The sequence below is a fragment of the Chelonia mydas genome, chromosome 1 (assembly GCF_015237465.2).
Source record: "Chelonia mydas isolate rCheMyd1 chromosome 1, rCheMyd1.pri.v2, whole genome shotgun sequence".
NCBI lineage: Eukaryota > Metazoa > Chordata > Testudines > Cheloniidae > Chelonia > Chelonia mydas.
In genome coordinates this window covers 42,595,980-42,623,824 of record NC_057849.1, presented here as the reverse complement: position 1 = coordinate 42,623,824, position 27,845 = coordinate 42,595,980, and the positions used below count along the sequence as shown (strand labels likewise).

The 27,845-nt window shown below is 39.1% G+C and overlaps 1 protein-coding gene across 3 annotated transcripts in view; it reads left to right on the top strand.

Annotated features, from left to right (window-relative positions):
- Nucleotides 1–27,845, top strand: part of LOC102932805 (mitochondrial intermediate peptidase) — a 135,720-nt gene that overhangs the window by 28,580 nt on the left and 79,295 nt on the right. For all 3 annotated transcript variants that reach the window (XM_037891199.2, XM_043530842.1, XM_037891220.1), the window contains exons 11-14: nucleotides 17,468–17,621; nucleotides 18,677–18,754; nucleotides 19,994–20,198; nucleotides 25,172–25,281. In XM_037891199.2, the coding sequence (XP_037747127.1) occupies nucleotides 17,468–17,621; nucleotides 18,677–18,754; nucleotides 19,994–20,198; nucleotides 25,172–25,281 (547 nt within the window). The remainder of the gene's footprint in view (nucleotides 1–17,467; nucleotides 17,622–18,676; nucleotides 18,755–19,993; nucleotides 20,199–25,171; nucleotides 25,282–27,845) is intronic.

Below are 27,845 nucleotides of genomic sequence, written 5' to 3'. Positions count from 1 at the left end.
AGTGTTCATTCCAAGCCCTTGCAACAGCGGTAATGGAATCCATAAATATACACAGGATTTCTTTCTATAAGGCAGTGCTTTAATATGATAAAAATCACCAGTATCAGTAGGGGCTGTTGATCAAAGCTATTCTTCACGACAGCTGCAATGCCTATCAATGTTTCTGTCTATTCTCTTTCCTTTTTTGTTTGTAAAGCCAAATATCAAACCTCTTTGGGGATATGAGGTAATAACCAGTTTCAGAACAGATAAAGATTTCTTACTCAACTTAACATTGTTTGTTATTTCTTAACTTAATGCAATAGTGTAAAAAAATCAAAATGGCCATTAAATGCAAAGTCTGCATTCACTTTTCCTTTGCATGGGGGAAACAGGTATAGCTGAATTGATTTGCTCCAAGCCTCAGGAAAAGGGGTCAGAAATCTGGGCTTCTGACTACCAACTCTCTTCTCATTCTTCTATACCAGCTGCCTCTCAGTGTGAAAGCAATATTTCACAATGCTCCAGTATTCACCTACCAGAAAGCTGAAATTATAATTGTACCATAGAGGCGATCAGAAATCTGTATATGCATATATTTCCAAGTGTCTAAATTCCCCATTTCAGATCTAAGCCAATCTCAAACACAGCCTTTGTGGAAACACATTAGGGCTTCCAATGGATAAGGGTTAATGATCTGTATTAACATAAGAACAACCATACTGGGTCAGACCAATTGTCCATCTAGCCCACTATCCTGTCTTCTGACAGTGGCCAATGCCAGGAGCTTCAGAGGGAATGTACACAACAGGCAGTCATTGAATGATCCATCCTCTCATGTCCACTCCCAGCTTTGGGCAGTCAGAGGCTAGGGACACCCAGAGTATTGGGTTGCATCGATGGACCTATCGTCCATGAACTTAGCTAGTTCTTTGTTAAACCCCCATTTTAGTTTTGGCCTTCACAACAAGGAGTTCCACAGGTTGAGTGTGCATTGTGTGAAGAAGTACTTCCTTAGGTTAGTTTTAAACCTGCTGCCTATTAATTTCATTGGATGACCCCTTATTCTTGTGTTATGTGAAGAAGTAAAAAACACTTCTTTATTCACTTTCTCCACACCATTCATGATTTTATAAACCTCTATCATACCGCCCCCGCCCTTGTCTCTGTTTTCCAAGATGAAAAGTCCCAGTCTTTTTAATCTCTCCTCATATGGAAGCTGTTCCATACCCGTAATCATTTTTGTTGTCCTTCTCTATACCTTGTACAATTCTAATATATCTTTTTTGAGGTAGGGTGATCAGAACTGTACACAGTATTCAAGGTGTGGGTGTACCATGGCTTTATATAGTGTTGTTAAGATATTTTCTGTCTTACCTATCCATTTCCTAATGGTTCCTAACATTCTGTTAGTTTTTTGGACTGCTCCTGCACACTGAATGGATGTTTTCAGAGAACCACCCACAATGACTCCAAGATATTTCATGAATGGTAACAGCTAATTTAGACCCCACTATTTTATATGTATAGTTGGGATTATGTTTTCCAATGTGCATTAGTTTGCATTTATCAACAGTGAATTTCATCTGCCATTTTGTTGCCAAATCACCCAGTTTTGAGAGAGCTTTTTGTAACTCTTCGCAGTCTGCTTTGGACTTAACTATCATGAGTAGCTTTGTATCTTCTGCCAGTTTTGTCACCTCACTGTTTATCCCTTTTTCCAGCTCATTTATGAATGTGAGGGATGGTGTCCCTAGCCTCTCTTTGTCAGGAGCTGGGAATGGGTGATGTAATGGGTTGTCCCCTCCTGGAGTGCAGTCTGGGAGCCATGGGCTCTAAACCCCTACCTCCGCAGGCCTCTCTCATGCTGCTTTGTTGGAGATTTACAGCCTGCCTCACCAGGCACTGTTATCACCCAACACAACAGCAGGTGGCACCACACACCCAACTGAGTTACCTGCTTGCTTTAACTAAGCCACTCAAGGTCAGACAGCCAATTTCCCAGCTCCCCCCGCCTTGCATCCCTGCTGGAGTATAAACCCAGAATTGTAACGTCTGATACTGCACAGGGACCTGTGCAAGGTAAGCTCAGTTCACTCTTCCCTCGATGTGGGAAAGATATGCACAACAACCTTGTGTTAACCAAGATGAAATTTTCCCCAGACACTTCATTTAAAAAAGCGGTTCTTAACCTTTACTGCAGCCTGCACCCCTTTGGTTCTCAAAATATGTTCTCACACCCCTTATCAAAAATCGTTGAAGTAGGTCAGTTCTTTAAACCTAGATATATTTTTTGTTTGTATATTACAGTAATCGTTAAAAAATGTATAATGTTAATAAATACATAGGTTTGATGAAACAAAGTAGTTGTACTTACGTGCCTATGCTTAATTTGTGTTTTCAGTTATTTATCTTCTAAAAAAATCTGGCATGTCTCGCACCCCCAGGGGGTGCGTGCACCCCAGGTTAAGAACCACTGATTTAAAGGCGCACTGGTTTAGATAAAATATACAACAAGTTTATTAACTATAAAAGGATAGATTTTAAGTGATTACAAGTTATAGCAAACAGTTCAAAGCAGATTACCTAGCAAATAAACAAAAACACAAGTTAAGTCTAACATAATAGAGGGATAGGATTTGAATTAACAATTTCTCACCCTGACTGATGATACAAGCAGTCCACCAAATTTCCATACACAGGCTAGAAATCCCTTTAGCCTGGGGCCAGGATTTCCCCCAGTTTCGTCTTTGTTCCTCAGGTGTTTCCAGGAGTTTTCTTATATGGGGAGTGAGGCCCAGAGATGATGTCACTCCCCACCTGATACAGCTTTTCCATATGGCGGGTATCCTTTGTTTGAAACTCAGTTTCCAGTCCAGTTTGTGGGGAAAAATACAGGTACCAAAATGGAGTTCAGTGTCATTTGGTCTGGTTACGTGCCCTTGCTGAGTCATAGCAGCCATTATCCATAGGGTCTCTGGAGCGTTCCCAGGAAGGCTCACCAGGTGAGGATAAGTTTCTCCTAAGGCCTATTGTTTCCCCTAATGGTCCATTACCTTGAATAGGCCATTCACAACCAGCTGTCTAGACTGGAAGCATCTTGCCTAGTGGGTGTCACCGGGTATAACTACATCTGAAATACAGATACATAGTCAATATTCATAACTTCAAATACAAAAATGATACATGCATACGAATAGGATAATTATATTCAGCACATCATAACTTTTCCGTAGACATCTCACAAGACATATCTTGTGCAAAATACATCATAATTATGTCATAATCATGTTATCATACAACTATGAAGAATACGGGATGCAGTGTTACAGGCGACAGAGGATGGATAATTTGATGATTACCTGTTCTGTTCATTCCCTCTGAAGCACCTGGCTTTGGCCACTGTTGGAAGACAGGATACTGGGCTACATGGACCTTTGGTCTGACCCAGTATGGCCATTCTTATGTTGAACAGCACTGGTCCTAGTAAAGATCCCTGGGGGACACCACTATTTACCCCTCTCTCTCCATTTTTGAAAACTGACCATTTATTCCAACTGTTTCCTACCTTTTAACCATGAGAGGATCTTATCTCATGACTGCTTACTCTGCTTACGAGTCTTTGCTGAGGGATCTTGTCAAAGACTTTCTGAAAGTCCAGGTACACTGTATCCACTGGCTCACCCTCGTCCATATGTTTGTTGACCCCCTCCAAGAATTCTAATAGATTGGTGAAGCATGATTTCCCTTTTGCAAAAGCCACGTTGACTCTTTCCCAGCAAATCTTGTTCATTTTGTGTCTGATAATTCTGTTCTTGACTATAATTTCCATGCATTTGCCTGGTACTGAAGTTAGGCTTGCTTGCCTGTAACTGCCAGGATCACCTCTGGAGCATTTTAAAAAAACTGGTCACGTTAGCTATCCTCCAGTCATCTAGTGCAGAAACTTATTTAAATGATAGATTAAATGTTCTTCTGAGTCAAAAAGAAAAGGAGTACTTGTGGCACCTTAGAGACTAACAAATTTATTTGAGCAAAAGCTTTCGTGAGCTACAGCTCACTTCATCGGATGCATTCAGTGGAAAATACAGTGAGGAGATTTATATACATACAGAACATGAAAAAATGGGTGTTACCATACACACTGTAACCAGAGTGATCACTTAAGGTGAGCTATTACCAGCAGGAGAGCCGGGGGAGGAAGAAACCTTTTGTAGTGATAATCAAGGTGGGCCATTTCCAGCAGTTGACAAGAACATCTGAGGAACAGTGTGGGGTGGGGGGGGAATAAACATGGGGAAATAGTTTTACTTTGTGTAATGACCCATCCACTCCCAGTCTTTATTCAAGCCTAAGTTAATTGTATCCAGTTTACAAATTAATTCCAATTCAGCAGTCTCTCGTTGGAGTCTGGTTTTGAAGTTTTTTTGTTGAAGAATTGCAACTTTTAGGTCTGTAATCAAGTGACCAAAAAGATTGAAGTGTTCTCCAGCTGGTTTTTGAATGTTATCATTCTTAACACCTGATTTGTGTTCATTTATTCTTTTACATAGAGACTGTCCAGTTTGCCCAATGTACATGGCAGAGGGGCATCGCTGGCACATGATGGCATATATCACATTGGTAGATGTGCAGGTGAACGAGTCTCTGATAGTGTGGCTGATGTGATTAGGCCCTATGATGGTGTCCCCTGAATAGATATGTGGACACAGTTGGCAACGGGCTTTGTTGCAAGGATAGGTTCCTGGGTTAGTGGTTCTGTTGTGTGGTGTGTGGTTGCTGGTGAATATTTGCTTCAGGTTGGGGGGCTGTCTGTAGGCAAGGACTGGCCAGTCTCCCAAGATTTTGAGAGTGATGGGTCATCCTTCAGGATAGGTTCTGGATTCTTGATGATGCGTTGGGGGCTGAAGGTGATGGCTAGTGGCGTTCTGTTATTTTCTTTGTTGGGCCTGTCCTGTAGTAGGTGACTTCTGGGTACTCTTCTGGCTCTGTCAGTTTGTTTCTTCACTCTAGCAGGTGGGTATTGTAATTGTAAGAATGCTTGATAGAGATCTTGTAGGTGTTTATCTCTGTCTGAGGGGTTGGAGCAAATGCGGTTGTATCGTAGAGCTTGGCTGTAGACGATGGATCGTGTGGTGTGGTCTGGGTGAAAGCTGGAGGCATGGAGGTAGGAATAGCGGTCAGTAGGTTTCCGGTTTAGGGTGGTGTTTGTGACCATCGCTGCTTAGCACCGTAGTGTCCAGGAAGTGGATCTCTTGTGTGGACTGGTCCAGGCTGAGGTTGATGGTGGGATGGAAATTGTTGAAATCATGGTGGAATTCCTCAAGGGCTTCTTTTTCCATGGGTCCAGATGATGAAGATGTCATCAATGTAGCGTAAGTAGAGTAGGGGCATTAGGGGACGAGAGCTGAGGAAGCGTTGTTCTAAGTCAGCCATAAAAATGTTGGTATACTGTGGGGCCATGAGGGTACCCATAGCAGTGCCGCTGATTTGAAGGTACACATTGTCCCCAAAAGTGAAATAGTTATGGGTGAGGACAAAGTCACAAAGTTCAGCCATCAGGTTTGCTGTGACATTATCGGGGATACTGTTCCTGACGGCTTGTAGTCCATCTTTGTGTGGAATGTTGGTGTAGAGGGCTCTTCGAGACACCACCGACTTTCTGAGGAAACTACAATCCATCGGTGATCTTCCTGAAAACACCATCCTGGCCATTATGGATGTAGAAGCCCTCTACACCAACATTCCACACAAAGATGTACTACAAGCCGTCAGGAACAGTATTCCCGATATAAGTATTTTTTTTAAAATCATGCTTACCAATCTGAGATTTTTCTGCTGAGGTTGAACAGGTGATAAATGTGGTGATGTTGGTCACAAATAGATTATCCTGCCCATTTTTGTATTGTGAGGAAAAACATGTTCCTGGTGGACCACTGTAAAATAACTGGTGAAGTTATTGCATTTAGAGCATGGTTGTCATGGGGTGAAAGGAGTTCTGAAAATAGAACACATCATGACATTGGGGGTGTACATCTGTTTTTGTTTTGTTTGTTTTTAGTTTACTAAGTCTGTTAGTTTGCATCTGGCTCTGTGAGAGTGAACCCCTGCACCCCTCTGGAACCTCATTGATGTTAATGCAGGACTGGGGCCTATGCATGCTTTACTCCCACCATGTGGGGCTAGGAATATTTTCACCAAAATGTTTCGAAAGTACATACAGGAGAGTGAAGGAGAGGTATTTCTGGATTAGAGTACTATCGCTGTTTTGCTCAATTGGTTGAATTTTACACAAAAGTAGGTGGCATTTTTCCATCTCCTATAGTTTTCTAGTAAAAATACTGCACTAAGGGCCTGATCAGTTTATAAATACCTATTTGGGGAACAAAAATCTGATAATTGTTTCTTCAATCTACCATATGGTATAACAGGATTCAGTGGCTGGAAGTTGAAGGTAGACAAATTCAGACTGGAAATAAGGCTCAGTTGTTTAACAGTGAATGTAATTAACTATTAAAACAATTTACCAAGGGTTGTGATGGATTCTTCATCACTGACAATTTTTTAATTAAGATTGGATGTGTTACTCAAAGATATGCTGTAGTTCAAACAGGTATTAATTCAGGGAAGTCCTAAAACCTGTGTTATACAGGAGGTCATCAGATTAGATGATCACAATCCTTTTGGTCTTATCTGTGAATCTATGCATCCTCCACTCCCCTGCTCTTTCTGTAGTAACTTTCACATATGCAATGTTGGTTTAAAATACTGCCAGATCACTGAATAGAGGGTAATGACTAGACAGAGTACCTGGCAATGGGGAATCAGGCCCAAAGAGTGAAATTCACTTGCTCATCACAGAATATTAGTGATTAGACTTTTGCATGGAACTAAGTATTCGCACCAAAACCTTACAGGCTATAAGAAGAAGCACTGCCCTCTTACATGACTCTTTGCTCCAGTGTGTGCCTTACCTCTGTCCCTACCTCACTGCAGGCCCTCTGCAAGACTATGTTGTCTCCAGTTCACTTCAGTAATTTTCTTTGCAGGCCTGACTGCACAGAACCCTCAGGCATCAGTTACGTAGAGGTAGCCTGTCCATCAGAGTTTCACAATGTGTCTGAGCTTTAATCATTTTGTGGCCATTTGTTATGATTGTTCATGTCTGATTCAGTCATCAATTATTTCTCCCAGGGTTCTATACAAGTTCCTCAGTACTTTTTGATAAAATTGTTGTATCCTTTCTGATGATTTGAAGCATTCTATAATTTGTGCAATTTGTGCACCCTCTGATATTTTGGATGTTGCAATAGAAAATATTTCCATTTCGGTCTGTGTTCCATATTGGTTGCAGAGTTGTTCCTGTTTCAGTTTTAACTGTGCTTTGTCTCCCAGGTTACACCCCCAGTTTATTCTTCCAGATTCATTTAATAAGAGACTGCATTAGCTTTGCATATCTTGCTGTAGTGAGGTAGTCATTTTAGTCTGATAGTACTCTGGCTTGTTGTTTTTCATTTTTTTTGTTCTTTCCAGGTTTCAGAGTAGCAGCCGTGTTAGTCTGTATTCGCATCGGATGAAGTGAGCTGTAGCTCACGAAAGCTTATGCTCAAATAAATTGGTTAGTCTCTAAGGTGCCACAAGTACTCCTTTTTCTTTTTGTTCTTTCCAGTGACTCATTAATATTTTAGGTGTTGGTCTAGTCTTGAGTGTTCATTGGAAGGTACACACTTGGATGAATTTCATCCCAAATGACTATTTTTGCTTTTCTGAATAAAATAAATCTTTTGTTAAAGATGATGATATAATCATACTTAACAAAAACATATTTTATATATAGTTATATTGTGATAGCCCCTGGGAGCCCCAGTCAGTGTTCAGACATAACAGACGGACAGTCCTGCGCCAGAGTGCTTACAAGCTGACAACACAGGGTTTTAATTGTTTAGTAAGTATTTTTCCCATTTGTTTGAGTAGGCATGTATTGCTTAACAGCCAGCAAAGGGCAGAAAAAGTGCAAAAATCCCTTTTGAAATAAGTAGATGAAAAAACGGTTTCCTATTATGTTCTTTTAACTTTTGTTTCGGTGTGCAATATATTTTCTTTCACTGTTGTTCATGTGATTGAGATTTGTAGTCTTGAATAGTATTTTGTATAATTAACATAGTTGTTTAGAAAGAGAAGCCAGCCATGGCCCTAACATGTCTGGAATGGTTAGTAGTCGACTGTGCTGATTCTATTCTATATATTCTTAGGCTTTGAAAAACAATTTTTGTGTGGTAAGGAGGAAAACCAAAATATACGAGTCATATACAGTTGTGAGGGGAGGAAAAAGCACCATCAGTGGAAAAAATTCCAGCCTGAGACCCCAAAAAGCGATGGGTTACTCTCAAGCACAAAATTGACTAATTTTTTAGAACCTATTGTGCTATCTTTACTAATGTTGATTAGTACCTTGCTCTTAAACTAGTCCTTTAGGAACTGTTGGAACTAGTGATGGAGTGCAGCACTATTCTTCTTGAGGGTGGCACAATCTGATCCTTAATTAACTTATTCCTTAATCACCTGAGTTTTACTTAAATAGACTAATACTACTTGAATCCATCACTTAAACTAGAAGTGCATTCCCGTTAGTCACCATGCTATCTGTAAAATGACACCTCCTTAAATTCCTCTTAATATATATGTTTTTTCTTTTAATTTCATGTAGTACTAGGGACATTTGTCTAGGTCAATTCAAATGGAACCCCATCCTTAATTTTAAGATGCTTGATAATTAAAATTGGGTGCCTTCATCCCAATTCCTCTACAGAATATCATACATCCTGATCGATTTTAGCCAGTAAATTAATAATAAAACAGAATACAATTCATATTGTGTCAGTTTGCCCCTGTTTTCAGTCATTGTTTCTGCTATTGTCAATAAAGTGAACATAGGTGCTATACTGTAGACAGAACATAAGGAGGAGCTCCAGACTCACATGCAGAACAAATTCTTCTCACTCCCAGTTCATCTGTCCACAATCAAGTTGTTTTTCTCCACTTTCATCGCGCCTTGTCCCTGGAAACTTGATCCCACTTCAAAAGTGTAGGTCTCCTACCAGGCAGTAACAGGATAGTTTGCTTAATATACTTTAAGAAAATTCATTTTAAAAATATTGTCTTCAGCTTTAAAAAACATTTATGTCAGTTGAATATTTTTGTACCCATAACTTAAATGGTAAAGATGGTAGAATTAATATAAGTGTATATTTAACAGACATTGGAGGCAGAAGTCTGAAATGTGTATTATCAGTGTCTTATAAGAAGATAGAGTAATTAGGAGAACCTCAAGAATTTTGGCAACATAGAGGTGATAAAACAGTGAATGCTAGAACATGCTTCACCTCAGACAAGTAAGAAGTTGTCTAATGTGTATCTCATAAAATATAATATTATGCCTGAGTTTTAGTGCAGAAAAATACCATAATGTTAAGTAAATGATGACAGTGTATCTCAGCCAGTGCTAATAATACTAGACGTACTCCCTAGGGGGCTGATCCTGCAAAGACTTATGCACATGAATAGTCTCTTACTCTTAGGTAATAGGTCATGCCTGGGAGAAAGGCTGAATGTTGACATAACTGCTGCTAGCCCCTGTTTTGTCAGCAGAGGTTACTTACCAGTCTGGGCTGGTTTTTTTGGAGGGGTGCGGGTGGGGACTCTGACTCATTTTTTGAAGTTGTGCTAAATTAAGTTTTTGTCCCAATGTGGACACTGACAAACTTGTATTTCTTTGCCCTCTGTGGGTGACCACTATCTGTGGGGCTGTAGGGATAAACCAGGTGGAATTAGGGATGAACATATTAATTGTGAAGGAAGCCTGTTTCCCACTATGGAGAAAGAAGAAGCCAACCAAGTAACTGGAGAAATTTTGTATCCTGGGGAAACTAGCTATATAGATGTTACTAAAATAACGTGGCCCTTCCTTCAGCTTTCTTGTGGGCTTTGAAGTCAGGCTTTTTGCTTCATTAGGAGTAAAAAGGATTTCCCACTTTTCCACGGTGGAAGGGAAAATACCAAGGTGCGTGGATATAACTGTGGATGAATCTTTGACTTTTCAGGGAGAGCTAGTAGCTGTCAAAGGCTATCCCTCAGATTCAGAGAATTATTTCCTGGCAGTCTGAGCTTGGGTGTACAGCAAGCTTCTGTCTCTTGGTGAAGCAAGAGAGCAAGAACTGCTCGAGGAGCACTTCAAGATGTTTCTCCTTTCTTCTGCTTTTTACCATTTTTGGTTTGGGTAGCCTAGGGAGAGTGCTCCCATGCTGAAGAGAATCAGCCACTTTAATTCCTTTTAAATATACCCTAAAAAACATATCGACCCCCACCCCAAGTGAAGGAAAATATGGTAAAACTCTCAGTTGTCCTGTTTAGCTAGAAACCTAAAATTCAAGAGTAACATAAGGTTTAAAAAGAAACAGGAAGTCACAGTTCTGCCAAGTTACCACCTCAAGAGACAGAACGTTCCATAACTGTTTAGGCATCCATCACTGCTGGATCTGAGCACCTTTCTTGAGTAGATCATGCTCAAAAATATGACAGAAATCTCATTATCTGCCTCTGTGCATTGAAGTAAAGCATCCAACTCGTCAGTGTCTAGATTAGTGGACATGGCATGTTAGAAAAAATCCTAACAGTTAACTAAAAAAAAAAAAAAAAAAAAAGTACTGTGTATTTTCCAGGCAGGATCAGGAGTTTCCAGTAAGTATGCATATTGTGACTTTATCTAGCTAAGTGAAGGGATGAGAAAATACATTCAGGCTTGTTATTCAGTTGCTTACTGTATAATGTGCTGTTAGTTGGTAATGATTTTATAAATGTTCTAAAGTATGTCAGTAATGTGACCTGACTTACAAATATTTTGTTATCTGTAAGTTGGTTTCAGTTACTGCTGAGTATTTCCTTGGTCTGTTATCTTTTGTATTCATAAGAGCTAAAGGAATTAAGGTAATATGAGCAAAGCATAGTATATGTTACATACCACGTTAACCAGATTTATAAAAAACAGTAAATTTGCCTTTTGGCAGTCAAGTGTTAACTTATATGGTAAATGGGTCAAAAAGCAGCATCACAACAAACATCAGAATGATCTCTTTATACTGATCTGTTTTTAAAGTTTGTCTTTCATCAGTTCTGAACAATCTTACGTTGTAAGTGAATTAGTTTCCTTTTAGGGCTCAATAAACTGAATTAACAAAATATCCTGAAGGTACAATTAACAGAAAAGAGAAAGGGAACATAAAATAGTTGACAACATGTGAGGAATCACACAGGGTAAAAAAAAAAAACCCAAACAATCTCCCCCAAATCACCAACTCTATGAATTCTCTCCCTTCAGGTAAAGGTTTAAATGTCAGAGTTTACTGACAGGTAATGATCATTGGAAGGGGCTTTTCCTTGTTGTGATCTCTCTTCTAGTTAACCCCATGGGCTCCTCTCCCATTTATCTTGTACTTAAGTTGTTTTCCAAATTTCTTTTAATGTTTGTTGTGGAATGAAAATAAGCCCTAGATTTTTTTCTTATTAGAATTAGTAACGTTATATTTCTGTATTTTATTGATTATGGTGGGGAAAAGAGCCTTGTGAAAAATGAGAAAATGTCCAGATCTTTCAGATGTTACAGTTAATGCCTGCCCATAACAAGCCTTGCCAAGCAGCTAATTTGTAATTTACAGGCCTTAATGTTTAGTCCTTAGTGATATTTGAGTAATTATCATAATTCTTTAATGTCCAAGTTTATCAAAAGCATTTTGAATGGAGTAGATGAAAGTCATGGTGCACAAAACAGTCTTAGTTTCTTTCCAAATGTACAGGTTAAATTAAAGCAGTTTTAGAAGCTTGCATTTTATTTAGATTCAGTGAAGTCATACAAGCTTAGAAATAATTATAATGAAACACTCCATTGTTGTTCTTTATAGCAACACTGCCTTTTTGTTTGATGTATGCTGTTCTTGAAGAATAACCCCACCCCATTGTGTCAGTTCATTTTCTTAAATCAGTTAGATGCATGAGTTCTTTTAAAAATAGTACTGAGCCACATACTGTAAGATGTCTGGATTTCTCTCATAGTTCATCTTTTAATCTAAAGCAGGATTTCACATCAAAGAAGCTGTTGTATTTGGTATTTCTGCTTTCTTTGAGAGTGTACTGTGACTTCTTGTTGAAAATCTCTACCCTCATCTTCTGTCATTAAGTGCATTATTAAAATAGTTCAGGTTTTTTGGCATGGATTTTGATACAACATGCAAATTCCTTGGATTTAGAAAACACTCAGGGGGCAGAGTTTTGGGAATTTGCTAAAAGATGCATAATGAAAGCAAGGAAACTAAGTTCATTATTTACTCTATTGCATCACTGTATTACAGGATTTCAAAAGAGTACCCTGTTGTATGTACTGTACATGCTGCCATTCCTACAGGCAGAATGGGATAATTTAAGGGGCATCATTACCGTAAAATCATCCTGGTGTCTGAATTTTTTTTCGTAAGGTAACTAATTGAAAGGTTAAAGGAGATGAAAAAACATGCTTGATTTACTTCATGTATTTGACAGCACATTGTACGTAGTCATTTTAATGGTTTTTACCTGCAGTTCGTTGGGTTTTTACACAGCAATAAGTGAGACAAACATCTTACAATCACATTTTTTCCCTATATTTTAACACCACAAACATTATCAGAGGCACTTGATGGCAAAATTACTATATGAAACTACTTTTTAATTTTTTAAAAATTGACTAAATTTCCAGTTAGTGGCCCTTTACAGATGGATAAACCCAGCCTTACCTCATACTTAAAGCCCGTAGTCTTCATTTTTAACTGAAAATTTCCCAGATTTTACAAAAGCTGTGATTAATTTTTTTAATGATTTTTTTCACCCAATTTTTGGACTATTAAAGTACATGAAAATACTGATTACGTTAAGGATATCCAATATGTTACATTAGATAGATGTGTTTACATTAATAATTAATATAAGTGTAAATGAAAGGTTGTTAAAGTAAAGGCAATGTAGTGGAAGAAACGTGTGTGTGTGTGTGTATATGTACATACTGTTAATGTACAGTTCATAAAAACATAGAAATGTAGGGCTGGAAGGGACCTTGAGAGGTCATCTAGTTCAGCTCATGCTGAGGGAGGCCCAATTAAACCTAGATCATCCATGAAATAAACCATAGCATTAAACTGCTTTTACTTTCAGTACTCTTTCTTTTCTCTGTTGCTTTTTTCCTGTCCCCCAGTATTAACCCTGGTATTTACCTAGAAAACTGTTGAGTTAGTTTTTGGCACTCCAGTTTTTTAATTTTTGTAATAAACACTGAAAAATTCCTGAGAAATTTTAAACAAAGAATAAACCAAAAACAACTCTAATACGTTCTCAAGCAGCATTTGTCTTACTTTGCCAACCTATAAATTTTGATTATTGTTGATGGAAATATTTTTGTTGGTTTGTGTGTGTACAATTAAATCAATATTTACCCATTTTAAAAAATGGAATCCTTCCAAGCCTAATTATAAATGTCTTTATAGGCAGGTTCAGTTCCTGACAAGGCCTCAGAATGAGACCAGCATACCATGATGAGCATTCTAACAGTCTAACAGGTCTAGCAGATTGTATAGGGGAGGACAGACAAGCAAATGGTAACATCATGAGAAACTGTGTGTGCCTTAGGCTCAATCTCCCCAGTATATGTCCCCTACTCAGGGCTCGTGTTTAAATAGACACAACTTGACATTTGTGTTTCCACAGCATGATGAGGGCCTGATCCTGATTAAATATTAACAATGGAGAAGTTAAGTGACTAGGCCAAGGTCACATAACAAGTCTGAGGCATTGTCAGAACTGAATCTTCCTATAAAGGCATTTATAATTAAGCTTGGACAGTACCCTTCCCATCCCTCTCCAGTGAATGGCTGTACCTGTGCTCTGCATAATACAGTGAGTGAAGAGAGGAGCTGTTGTAAAGAGGCCCTAAGCTTTCGGCATGTCTCTCTAGTTCTGCATGACTGCTGAAGATCTATAGTTAGAGATAATCCTTGTCCCAGGAGCTTACAATCTAATTAGACAAACAAACAAGCTATAAACAAAATGTGAAAGGTACATGTCTTGTTAGCCAGCCTCCTCTTTTAAAAAAAAAAAAAAAATGTACAGTCCACTTGTGCCTCTCTTCCTCTACATTGTCCACGGGCCCAGCCAGCTTATTGACGTCTGTTGACCCAATCTGTCTCCTTTCCACTCTGTCAGCCCCACTACAACACTATCTGCTCTCCTCCCAAATCAGATGATGCTTGTGTAACTCAGAGTATGTAAAGGCAAGCTGTGTGGTTCCAGCGGCTCTCCTCCTCTCCATCTCAGCATGGGGGTATATTCATGGAGGTGGCTTTTGTCTCAGGGTCCCCTAAGGGTGGGGGCAGTGGGTCAACATATCCTCTACTGCCTCTACAATCCATGCACTCCAGTAGTTCTTCCCTCCCCACCACTAAAAATAGAGAGAGGAAAATTGCCTACATCTTCTGAAACACAGAGATTATACCACTTTTGTGCAGCACTTCGAACTTCTTTGGTAAAAGGTATTATATGAATATAAAACCATTGATTTGCTTGTGCCTTTTTCAAGCAAACATGTTTTAAAACATCATGCTAATATAACATTTCCATTGGGTTTAGGCAGTAGTAGAAAACATGCTGTCGTCTTTTGACAGTTGAAATAATGTGCCTGGCAGTACATCCACATGGTCTTATCATCAGGTCTTGCATCATCCCTTTAGAAAGTACTGTGCGATTCTGATCTCTGCATATGTATTTGAAATCCCATACCACAAATATTGACTTTATTTTTTATATTTAAAAGGTATGCTTCAAAAAGGTATTTATAATGTAACCATCACTGCAGTGTTACGGGTGCTCCGTGTACTTCCAGTACTTTCATATGAATCAAATACAACAAATCGTAATGCTAAGATTCAGACTGTTTCCAAATTTGTCCTATTTACTTGAAAATTCTGCATGCTGTTCTTTCAAAATTGGCACCAATTGAACTGAAATATTATCAGACCAAAAAACAGAACAGCCTTGTCTCTTATTCTATTCTTAATTTCTTTTGGAATACATTATTATAATATCTATAATGATAAGAATCATATACTTCCTGAAAAATCCTTACTTTACATTGTTGTCTTGAACTTTCTCTTGACGGGTGATAAATCATGTGCTACAAGCATGAGTATAATATAAAAGGGAAATTTGGCTCTCAAAAATTCGATCTTCTAATAGCAATGTAGACTGACAAAATAAGATATCAAAACAATGTGTATAAAGACAGTAAGCTTTTACGGTAATTACTAAGTCTTTCCACATTTTTTTTTTAAAGAACCCTTTAAACACAATTTGCAGTTTGTGCTCAGGTCTGTACTGGAATCAACTCCAGAGAGGGTGGTATAGTAAGACTAACATGCTTTGGCATATATTTTTGAGAAGTTTGCACAGTATCAGTCCTCCTAACTTTCTGAGCTGGGTTAGACAACACAGTAAAAACTCTTGAGTCTGTCTGAGCTTTTTCTACTACAGTTTACAACAATGCTACTACTACTGGATCTGCACCTGTTAGGAATTACAGGGCTGAAAAACACTAGCATAGATGCAGTCTATGTACTGTATTTTACACTACTACAAAGCGTACCTGCATGCAGAGACAGCAGCCATTTTGTTCTCACAGTTGCTGTGTGTGCTGTTACAGAAGACACACACACAGCTCTCATGGAGACTTGTGTTCTGTCTTTTTATTTTCTTCAATCTAAAATGACGCCTTTTAGGCTGGAAGCATATGTTTTGCTCTTTGGAGACTTATCACTGATAAAGGAGAAAAGTGTGGGTTTTTTTGTTTTTTGTTCTTTTTGGCTGTGTCACACCCCAAAGTGCAGCTGTTACATAAGTGGGGTGAGTTTAAGTGGTGCTGCCTGTATTGGGGGAAGTAATGACCAGTACAGTACCCTTTCAGAGTTCTCGGGTTTTTTTCTGTATTCTGTTATAGTTAAAATCAGAATGATACACACGCAAGCAGCCAGAAATAAAACCAGGGTGGAGTGTGCAAATATGTGAAGTCTTGCAACTAAACATCTCCACTAGCTTCAACAAATGTTGCCATAGTGGTAGCAAAATACTGCTGGAGTGCATTGTAGGGATAATATAAAAGATGGTGGGGAAAAAAACACACCCACATTGAAATGCTTAAAAGAACGGGTGCAGGGGCTTAGAGCACTAATCCTGTCCTGCTGTGCACCACTGCCTACTGAAGTTGGGTAGTGAATTGTAACTGGCGCTATAAGCAACATGACTCCAAAAGACAGTGCCAAAGTGTGTTTAGTTATACAGCACTGTCTTGTGTGTGTGTTGGGGTGAGGAGGAAGGAGGGGTGAGCAGTTTGGATGAAGAGTAAGTAACTCTTTCACAGCTTAGCTATCGTTAAGCCTTTTGATCTGAGGCTTTAAAATAGCAGGGTTCTAAATGTTTGGTGTTCAGCTGTTATAGTCTGCCTGATGCAAATTTAGACTTCAGTGACTACTGATTGGTCAGGGAAAAATAAAAAAAAATGACATAAAAGAGGAAAAGCATATAAGATGGAGGGAACAATGATCTTCTAAAGTAAAGGTCACACTAAGAGGGCAGTCATTCAGTACTCTGGAGCCCTGGAAGAAATGGCAGATATAAGGGCAGCTGCTCCCTTGGCTCATGTGTATCAATTGTTGGCAATTTGTATGCAAATCCAGGAAGCAGGGATGTTTTTGTGGTTGAGGGCCATGCAAGAGTCAGGTACCAGGGATTCTATTCCCAGTTTTGCCACAGACTGTGACCTTGGGCAGGTCACTTAAGCCCTAACTTTCTAAAGTGTTCACTAATTTTGAATACCTCAATTTTTGGTGCCCAGTTTGTGACAAGTAGGGACTGATTATCAGGGATTCTGAGCACTAGGTTCCTTAGGTCTCTAAGCCACTTTCATCCACTCTTACAACTTTTTTGCCGTTTTGGCATTTTATTGTGTCTTTGTATTATCCCTATAATGCATGCTACAGTATCTTGCTACTCATTTGGCAACATTTGTTGATGATCGACAAGCTGTTTAGTTCAAATCAGTTTGAGCTAGGGGTGCTCAGCACCTATGAAAATCATGTCGTTCATGTGTCAAGTTGGGTACTCAAAATTAAAGACTCAAACTAGTGGATGCTTTTGAAATGTTGTGCCTTAACCTCTGCCTCACTTTCTCTATTTGAAAAATTAGGTTATTTATTCTCAACAAGGGTGTTTTGAGGTTTAATTCATTTGTAGTTGTGAGATGCTGGGATAGAAAAGATGAGCATAATAAAGTGCCTATAATAAGTAAATCAAGACCATATTTTACACCTCAGATTATAAAGCTCAACAATATTTTAACTCTTTTTTTTGTTTGTTTTCTTAGGTATAACATCGAGCCCAGTTTGTACTGTCCATTTTTCTCTCTTGGGGCATGTATGGAAGGTCTGAACTTCTTGTTCAATCAGCTCCTAGGAATCTCTCTCTATGCAGAGCAAACTGAGAAAGGAGAGCTCTGGTGTGAAGATGTTCGCAAACTGGTGAGAACTCTGATTCCTAACCGTCTTAAACTCAAGAGAGTATGGTAGAGCTGCTCATGTGGTCTCTTAAGAAAGAAACAGGTTTTTAAAGGTATTTAGGTGCCAAAAGATGCAGATAGGCATCTATCGGGATTTTCAAAATTGCATAGGGTGTCTGTCTCCAATTGAAGTCAATGATAGGTGACTAGTCACTTGTGAAAATGCCTATCTGCATCTGTAGGCGCCTAAAAGTCTTGAAAAATCTCTCTCCAAGTGAAAGATGTCAGAGTCAGAATGGCTTGGTCTCTTTTTAGAGAGAAACAGAGAGAGAATTACTTTACCTTTCACATGTATTTTCTGAATTAAACCTGAAATAATGTATATGGTTGTTAACTCATGCAGTGCTACAAATGTGCATTATTACTGTGTAGGTCTTTTACTCTTCCCTTCTTTCCTATTGTGCATGTCTTATTCGACTCAAGCCTTCCTATTTGCAGCTTGTTCTGTAGGATGGAAGTAGCAGATGTGGACTACTCTCTATTTGCCATTTTGCTCAGTTCTTTTGTCCTTCCGCTCCCTCCCAGTATTCTCCAGTGGTCATCCTCCCTCCCTCCCTTCCTCCCACTTCCAAGCCCAGCCTCCAGTGAGAACTGCTGCTCCTCAAATCCTCAGTGGTCAATCTACCAGTTCTGGCTACCCTCTGATATCTGTCTCCTTGGTAAATCAACTCCTGCTGTACTTAACTTATATTCTGCAGCCCTGAAGTAGTTGACTTGCCATCTGATCGTAAAAGGTGGGGTGGTTATTTTTATTCTGGTGTGTTAGAGTAATCAGTTTGTATAAACTGCAGAAATTGGTGCAGTTTGAAGGACAAGCTTTGAAATATTTGTACATAAATATTTCAACTGCAGTAGAATAAATTGTTCCTATATTATGTTTTATGTAAAATTATAATGTGCCGCAAAATATGTGCGGTGTAAACCTTTTCTATTGAATATATCTGAGTGATACTTTCTCACCTTACCCAGCTCAGCAGAAGTTGCACTTCGGAAATTATATCTTTATTTCTTTTCCAGGCAGTTGTCCATGAAAATGAGGGTTTACTGGGGTACATCTACTGTGACTTCTTCCAACGAGCAGACAAACCACATCAGGTAACAACTATGGGCTTACTTCACTGGTGGTTTTGCTTGAGTAAGGACTACAGTATTATGGTCATTTACTGTTAATGTTTGTCCAACAACATACATTTGGACTTAAACTAACTAACAAACAAATTCACACACAACAAGACCACATCTAAGGCCAAATATAATTCTAGAAAAATCTATAATTTATTTAGATTCTAGGAATACTTAATTCCAAAGTATATATAATTACACTGATTGTTCAACTTCCTTTTAAATTTTTTATTTTTGTCAGTAACTTCCTTTTAATAAGCCCCATGTATGTTGAACCATCAGATACTACACTGACAGGCACTATGAAAACCCTAAAATAAGCAATGTTTTGAGAGTTAGTGCTTTCTTATTATCTACCTGCTGCTTATGAAGAACCAATATTTGAAATCAAATACTCTCTGTACCAAGGCAAAAGTCCAGAATGTCACCTAGATCATTTCTGAAACCTCATGTTAAATAGGTGAAGCTGTCTACAATTTTTAGACATGCTGACTACCACCGTGGTGCCAGTGTATAAACTACAAAACAGAATACAACAGAACCTCATTAATTGGCATTAATGACTGAGAAATGTTTCGCAAATGACTGAATTTTATGAATTTGTGAGTAAGCAAACACACACACTGTGAAACAGCGTTATTACTTATTTTGTCAAGTGTGGTTTGGTTTTAATTATTTTTGCTAACACTTTGTAACATGTTCTGCAATATATTTTATAAAAGAATGATGTCTCCTCACAAACTCTGCCAATTAATGGGGAGAGACTGTATATGATATATAGTATTTATAGGTCAGCGAAGTTCTGATGTGACAAACTAAATCTTGATGGGAATTTTAACCTTTTGGATATTTACTCCTTAGATGGCTTAAACTTAAACATGCCGCTTTTAGAAAATAAAATTTTGTTCAAGATGTTAAAGCTATTGCAATATTTTGTTTTTATCTTTATGAAATAAACTAATCTTTTTACATTATTATAATCTCAAGTAAAAAAATAGTAAACAGAGATGGGAAAATATAATGAAGACTGGCTCAAATTCTGCGATGTTACATTGAAGCAACTCTGTTGAAGTTAATGGGATTGCATTGGTGTAACTTAGAGCAGAATAGGACTCTTAATGTTAAGACATTCAGCATTTATTTAGTACTGTTAATATGACAACAGTATCTATATAGCATGGCTTTTTCTGATTGGTTATTTTATCTTCAAAGGACTGTCACTTTACAATTCGTGGAGGCAGGTTAAGGGAAGATGGAGAATACCAGCTCCCTGTTGTTGTTCTTATGCTGAGTCTGCCCCATTCGACTAGGAGTTCACCCACTTTACTAACCCCTGGCATGATGGAGAATCTGTTCCATGAAATGGGACATGCTATGCATTCCATGCTGGGACGAACTCGGTACCAACATGTCACTGGTAAGACATCAGGAATAGTGATTTTTGTTATTTTTAAATGTTTGAATGAATAATTTGCACTTGTTAATTTCCTGAAGTAGGGAATATGTATTTAAATAACTGTAGTGTCTTGAATCTGGTAAACCGGTAGGTAGGTAGCTTAGTTTAGTTTAGTTTAGCTTCGTTCTTCAAATTGCATTTTAAAATTAAGTGTGCAGCTATGGAGTATGTCCGTCTGCAGGGTTTATCTATTTCTTAATCTTCCAAAATATTGTATAATTTTATTAGGGTATTACAGATCTTTGTATCATAGTGCAGGTTTCAGTGACAAGCCTGTGAAGTCACATTTCCAATTAACCCTTCCCACCTGTTGATTCAATTTATGATCTCTTTTCAGAGTAGCAGCCGTGTTAGTCTGTATTCGCAAAAAGAAAAGGAGTACTTGTGGCACCTTAGAGACTAACAAATTTATTTGAGCATAAGCTTTCGTGATCTACATCCGATGAAGTGAGCTGTAGCTCACGAAAGCTTATGCTCAAATAAATTTGTTAGTCTCTAAGGTGCCACAAGTACTCCTTTTCTTTTTATGATCTCTGTTCACCAATTTACTGTCTTGACTCTGTTAGCACATAGGAAAAGTATAACTTACTTCCAGGTTGCACTTCAAAAGTATAATGCAGCATCATGCAAAGTATCACAATTCAGATGCCTGGCTGCTTGGCTGGAAAGATTGGAGATTGAAAAGCAGCATGCTCAGTCCTTGGGATAAAAGAAAAGGAGTACTTGTGGCACCTTAGAGACGAACCAATTTATTTGAGCATAAGCTTTCGTGAGCTACAGCTCACTTCATCGGATGCATACTGTGGAAAGTATAGAAGATCTTTTTATACACACAGAACATGAAAAAATGGGTGTTATCATACACACTGTAAGGAGAGAGATCACTTAAGATGAGCTATTACCAGCGGGGCGGGAGGGGAGAAAACCTTTTGTAGTGATAATCAAGGTGGGCCATTTCCAGCAATTAACAGGAACGTCTGAGGAACAGTTGGGGGTGGGGTGGGGGGGGAGGGAATAAACATGGGGAAATAGTTTTACTTTGTGTAATGACCCATCCACTCCCAGTCTCTATTCAAGCCTAAGTTAATTGTATCCAATTTGCAAATTAATTCCAATTCAGCAGTCTCTCGTTGGAGTCTGTTTTTGAAGTCTTTTTGTTGTAATATTGCGACCTTTAGGTCTGTAATTGAGTGACCAGAGAGATTGAAGTGTTCTCCGACTGTTTATGAATGTTATAATTCTTGACATCTGATTTGTGTCCATTTATTCTTTTACGTAGAGACTGTCCAGTTTGACCAATATACATTGCAGAGGGGCATTGCTGGCACATGATGGCATATACACATTGGTAGATGTGCAGGTGAACGAGCCTCTGATAGTGTGGCTGATGTAATTAGGCCCTATGATGGTGTCCCCTGAATAGATATGTGAACACAGTTGGCAACGGGCTTTGTTGCAAGGATAGGTTCCTGGGTTAGTGGTTCTGTTGTGTGGTGTGTGGTTGCTGGTGAATATTTGCTTCAGGTTGGGGGGCTGTCTGTAGGCAAGGACTGGCCTGTCTCCCAAGATTTGTGAGAGTGATGGGTCGTCCTTCAGGATAGGTTCTGGATTCTTGATGATGCGTTGGGGGCTGAAGGTGATGGCTAGTGGCGTTCTGTTATTTTCTTTGTTGGGCCTGTCCTGTAGTAGGTGACTTCTGGGTACTCTTCTGGCTCTGTCAATTTGTTTCTTCACTTCAGCAGGTGGGTATTGTAGTTTGTAAGAATGCTTGATAGAGATCTTGTAGGTGTTTGCCTCTGTCTGAGGGGTTGAGCAAATGCGGTTGTATCGTAGAGCTTGGCTGTAGACGATGGATCGTGTGGTGTGGTCTGGGTGAAAGCTGGAGGCATGGAGGTAGGAATAACGGTCAGTAGGTTTCTGGTTTAGGGTGGTGTTTATGTGACCATCGCTGCTTAGCACCGTAGTGTCCAGGAAGTGGATCTCTTGTGTGGACTGGTCCAGGCTGAGGTTGATGGTGGGATGGAAATTGTTGAAATCATGGTGGAATTCCTCAAGGGCTTCTTTTCCATAGGTCCAGATGATGAAGACGTCATCAGTATAGCGCAAGTAGAGTAGGGTCATTAGGGGACGAGAGCTGAGGAAGCGTTGTTCTAGAATTATAACATTCATAAACCAGTCGGAGAACACTTCAATCTCTCTGGTCACTCAATTACAGACCTAAAGGTCGCAATATTACAACAAAAAGACTTCAAAAACAGACTCCAACGAGAGACTGCTGAATTGGAATTAATTTGCAAATTGGATACAATTAACTTAGGCTTGAATAGAGACTGGGAGTGGATGGGTCATTACACAAAGTAAAACTATTTCCCCATGTTTATTCCCTCCCCCCCCACCCCACCCCCAACTGTTCCTCAGACGTTCCTGTTAACTGCTGGAAATGGCCCACCTTGATTATCACTACAAAAGGTTTTCTTCCCTCCCCCAACACCCCCCCGCCCCGCTCTCCTGCTGGTAATAGCTCATCTTAAGTGATCACTCTCCCTACAGTGTGTATGATAACACCCATTTTTTCATGTTCTGTGTGTATATAAATCTCCTCACTGTATTTTCCACTGAATGCATCCGATGAAGTGAGCTGTAGCTCACGAAAGCTTATGCTCAAATAAATTGGTTCGTCTCTAAGGTGCCACTAGTACTCCTTTTCTTTTTGCGAATACAGACTAACACGGCTGCTACTCTGAAACGAGTCCTTGGGATGGGATCATGGGTAAGGGGAGAACACCTCTTGTTTGTCTCTAGAGACCCCAGTGACTAATGCATAGAGTGACGTTGACTGGCTTCAAAGGGACATGTATCAAGCTTTTGCCCAGAGGGAGGATTGTCATGATGTACCCTTTGAAGATGATGGGGAAAAATGCAGCTGTTGGACGATCTCACTTTACTCCCCCCTTAACTATGAAGAAGGATGAAAGGAGCTTTTCCTTGAAAGTTAAGACAAGGACTGTTCTATTTTTCTGATTCAGCTATCACTTTCCTTAATTCAAAGCTTAACAATGCTCTGAAGGACAGAAATTTAGAGTAATCCTTGACCTCAAATTTTCCTTTTCCTTTTCCATATCAGTTTGTTTTAAGTCTGCTTACTCTGGGATGCCGTGAGAATCCCTCCAGCCTCCCAATATTAGTTTGATTTTCAGATTCCCAAATACAAAAAGTGAAATTGGTCCCCTTTCCTGCTAAGGAATCCAACAAACTCTTTCTTGCTGTCCCTTTGATGCTTTCTAGTGGTGTTGCCCAGTGCCCTGCAAGCTCCCCTCTCAACCAGTTCTGTTTGTACTAATAGACTAATTGGTTGATTGAAGGTAAATTGAGCTCAGCTTGCACCCAACACAAAAGTACGATGATCCTGGGTTGTAAATGATATAGAAAACTTATTGTGAAAAAACTAGCATCAAAAGGGATTTAAAAAAAAAAAAAGAACGCACTTGCAATATGGAAATTCCAAAACCAGGCTGTACATTTTGTTAGTTGGTAAACAAAACAAATTGGTAATTTATCAACCTGGAATTTAGTGGGTCCTCTTATCACAAACAAATGAACGTGAATGAACGAACAGCCTACCAAGTCACATGTCACCAGACATACACAAAAGGGGATAGTGCACATGAGAAAAAAAGAGAGCTCCTTTTTCATTGTCAGTCATTTTCAAACCATGGCACTCAGCATCAGTGTAGTGGATGGCAGCTGACAAGCTGTATGCCCCTGCTCTTATCTTTGGCAAACAGGTCGGAGTCCTGGTTTTGTCCAAGCTGGTTGGCACATTATATGCTGCATTTAATATTTGCAAACAGTCCAGAAAGTTTTTACGTGGCTGTGTCAGCTGACTTAAGCTTGTGGGGCTAAAAACTTGCAGTGTAGATGTTCCCACTCGGTCTCGAGCCCAGCCTCTGAGACCTCCTTCCCTAGTCACGTTCCAGAGCCTGGGCTCCAGCCTGAGCCCGAATATCTGCACTGCACTTTTTAGCCCCGGAGACCAAGCCCCACGAGCTGACCTGAGCCCTGTGACTCAGCTCCGTGGTTTTTTACTGCAATGTAGACATGCCCTAATACACACGCAGTGAAGTTTGAGGTTGGAATTGATATTTGCTTAAAGAGGTTTTTTTTCAGGGAAGGAGATAGCTTAACATTGGGGTCAGGAAGGAAATAAAATAACTGAGCACTTGCTATTCCTGACTCACATTTATGTTGCAGCTTTGGTTCAGTGATGTCTCATTTCTTGTAGTACCTCTCAGTGTTGCTGTACAGTGCTGATAACACAGAGCTAGAGTGAAGGTGATCAGGGGAAGAGGGAGAGGATTTGGGGGTTGTGCTTTTTAAAACACCATTGTGTGACTGCAAATAATTACTTCCTCAAATTTATTTAGAACATGTTTTGAACCTGCAAAAATGCTTTCACCTGATGATTGCAATGTAAAGAAATGCTAATATAAAATAAAGATACGTGAGCTCAGCAAACAGATGGGGAGATAAGAACAATGATTGTGAGTGGGATTAATGCAGAGTTTGATTTACATTGTGACTGGATTTAGGTTTAGGACAATTCAGAAGATTTGGTGTTTTATGTAGGGCCAGATTGGCTGCAGTTTGGTTTCCTTTAGCAAGGTGTGGTCCACATTTTTATAAAGTGCCTCACCCAGCTGTTCAGATGTTTTTTTACTTTGTGATTTATAGTCAAATGAGTAGGATGATAATTGAGTTTTTCTGCCAATATGTACAGTAATGGTATAGAAATAAAATATTGATTTAAGGAATGAAAGAATATTACAGTTCACTAGAAGTCCAAACTAAATGCTAACGAGCTCTTGGAAAGATAGAATTATGTCTGCTAATGTAAATAGCTGTATACTCATATTCTCAATCTTTTACTCCCCAAGGGACCAGATGTCCTACTGATTTTGCTGAAGTTCCCTCTATCCTGATGGAGTATTTTGCAAGTGACTATCGAGTGGTTAATCAGTTTGCAAGGCATTATCAGACTGGCCAGGTAGGAAAAATGAACATACAGACTATTTAAAATATTATAAGCAGATTTGTTAAATGACTTAACTTTTTCAGTTGTCGTTTATAAAGAAGTATTAAGACAACAATAAATTCTAGGTAACGTTAACTTTATATTATATTTTAATTTATATCTAATGGTTGAGAAAAGAATTATTTACCTTCCCCAGATTAAGAAGCACACCATGTATAAAAGTACAATAAGTAAGCTACTCTGTGAACCAAACAATGTGAAAAACAGCATGTAATATTAATACCAAAGTTAGAAATTCAGTGTCTTTAATATTATTTTTGCTCAGACTTTATACAGTGTTAAATCATATTGTCACAAAATCGTGGAAAATAATGGGGGATCAACAGTATGGGGCATTTCTGCTTCCAGAGCAGGATTGTTCCCATAGGGTACTGTAGTGCTTTAACTAGTTTTAAACACTTCAAGTTATTGAGGTTGCACTGCTTCACCTAAGAGACACCCCCCCCTCCCCCCCCCCCCCCCACCCCGGAAACGTAACTTAAGTGTGCCTTTTCTTAGTTATGTCCCAGTAATCCTGGCTGGCCTTGTACCACTCTATGCAATTCCTTCCCTCTTTTGTGTTTACACTTTACAAGGGCTTACAGACGGTGCTCAGATTTTCCCTGGGTTCAGATTTTTAGAAGCAAGTTCCGTTTTTGCAGTTGCTCCTGCAGGCACAAATTATAGTAGCTGTCTGACTGTCTGCACCCACAAACTGGTAGCTAGTCATGTAACTATGGTATTTGCATATGCAGTACACAGCAGGTGCAACATTGTGCCTGCCAAAATTGAGACTTAGTTGAGACTTATCTGAAAATCTGGCCCTTACTCAGTGTTCTCAGCCTTCACTTCTGACTCAGGCATCTTCGCGCTTTCTCCCACCTGTCCCCATACTTGAGGGAAAAACTCTGCTAAAGTCCATAAAATCCCTGTCCTCTTGCACATCCCTTCTTAAGATTTACCTATAAAATCCTGCCATCTGAGAGTGGCTAGGCTGATGGCAAGATGAGACTACCAGTTTATATGCAAAGCTTCCTCATTTTGTTGTCATCTTGTCCTCACATCTCTCTCTCTCTCTCTCCTCCCCGCCTCCCTACCTCTTTTACCCGTTTCTTCCTTCTGTTGTGTCTTGTAATATTACTTGACTGTGAACTCTCTGGGGCAGGAATATTTTTTGTTTTTGTTGTTAATTTCAATGTACAGTGCCTAATATAGTGGGGCCCTTATCCTGGGTTGGGGCTTCGAGGAGCTGCGGAAATACAAATAATAGTAATAATAATAATCTGTATGTATACGGTTCTTTTAGTCTTGTCTCTAATTAAATCCCTTAATAATTTCGCTGTTGTTCTGGGAATTGTCTTCATTTTGCCTAAATCTTTAATGTAATTCTTTTTACCGGGGCCGTAGTGTATGGAACCAGCAGTTCTATGGAAAAGTACTGTACCTTGGAGTGTTTTATCTTTGCATTTATGTTTTGAGAACATAACATTTTATATGTTTGTTTCTGGTCATTTTGCCTCTTTTACTTTAGATTAGATACTTTAGATAATGTTGGAAAACTTGGGTAAGTGACCTACAGAATGGTAGCATAAGAAAAGTACACTCAATTTCATGGTGAAAATTAGTAGTAGTAGAAGGGGGTCATTTTAGGGATTTATTAGGAATTCTGTTGACCAAACCATATAGTAAGGTCCATTCAATTCAGTATCTAATGACTTGCTTAGTAAGCCCACTACATGAAAGCATTTCCACTTGAAAGTTACCCTAATTACAATAATTGATCTTGAAACATTACATCTCTTAAATTAGTACGTATTCTGTGTATCAACTAAAGCGGGCTCTTCAGTTCCACAGACTTCAGTGGGTGAAGAGCTCTCACCTCATGAGGCATTTGGAAATCTGCCAGATCACACAAGACAAGTACCTTCTTAACAGTCTGATCCAAAACCCATTGAAGTCCGTGGAAAGAGTGGACTTTGGATCAGTCCCTAAATGTTTTTAAAGTAAAATGTTAGTGCAACAAGCCTACCTGTGTAATATGTTAACTCCTTATTAACAGTCTTCTAATAAGTTTTCCAACAGCAAAGATTTAGTTGTCAACCTTGGTAACTAAGTGCAAAATTAGGAGTACTCATTCGGTTCAAAATAAACTTGTTGAATTTACTCCTATCTCATTCTTCCTTAGAGATTTATGAATCAGGATAGGTACAATCCAAACAGTACAAAAGTTTTGGCACATTTATATTGATGAATACATGTTTTCATTATGTTACCACACATAACATTTTCACATTACAGCATGCCTACAGAATCTCATCCCTCATCAGTTTTGGATTCCTGCGTTAAAGCTCACTCAGATGTTGGGGGTTTTTTTGACATAAAGTGATTCTGTGTCAGGCTCGGGCAAGGATCCCTTCACCATGAACAGAGGAAATTAGAAGAAAGCACTGGGTGGGACAGAGTTACCATAGCTGGCTAGCTGTTCGTGCATGGTAACAAAACAGTTTATATTTGTTAAGCCATTTCAGAGATACTAA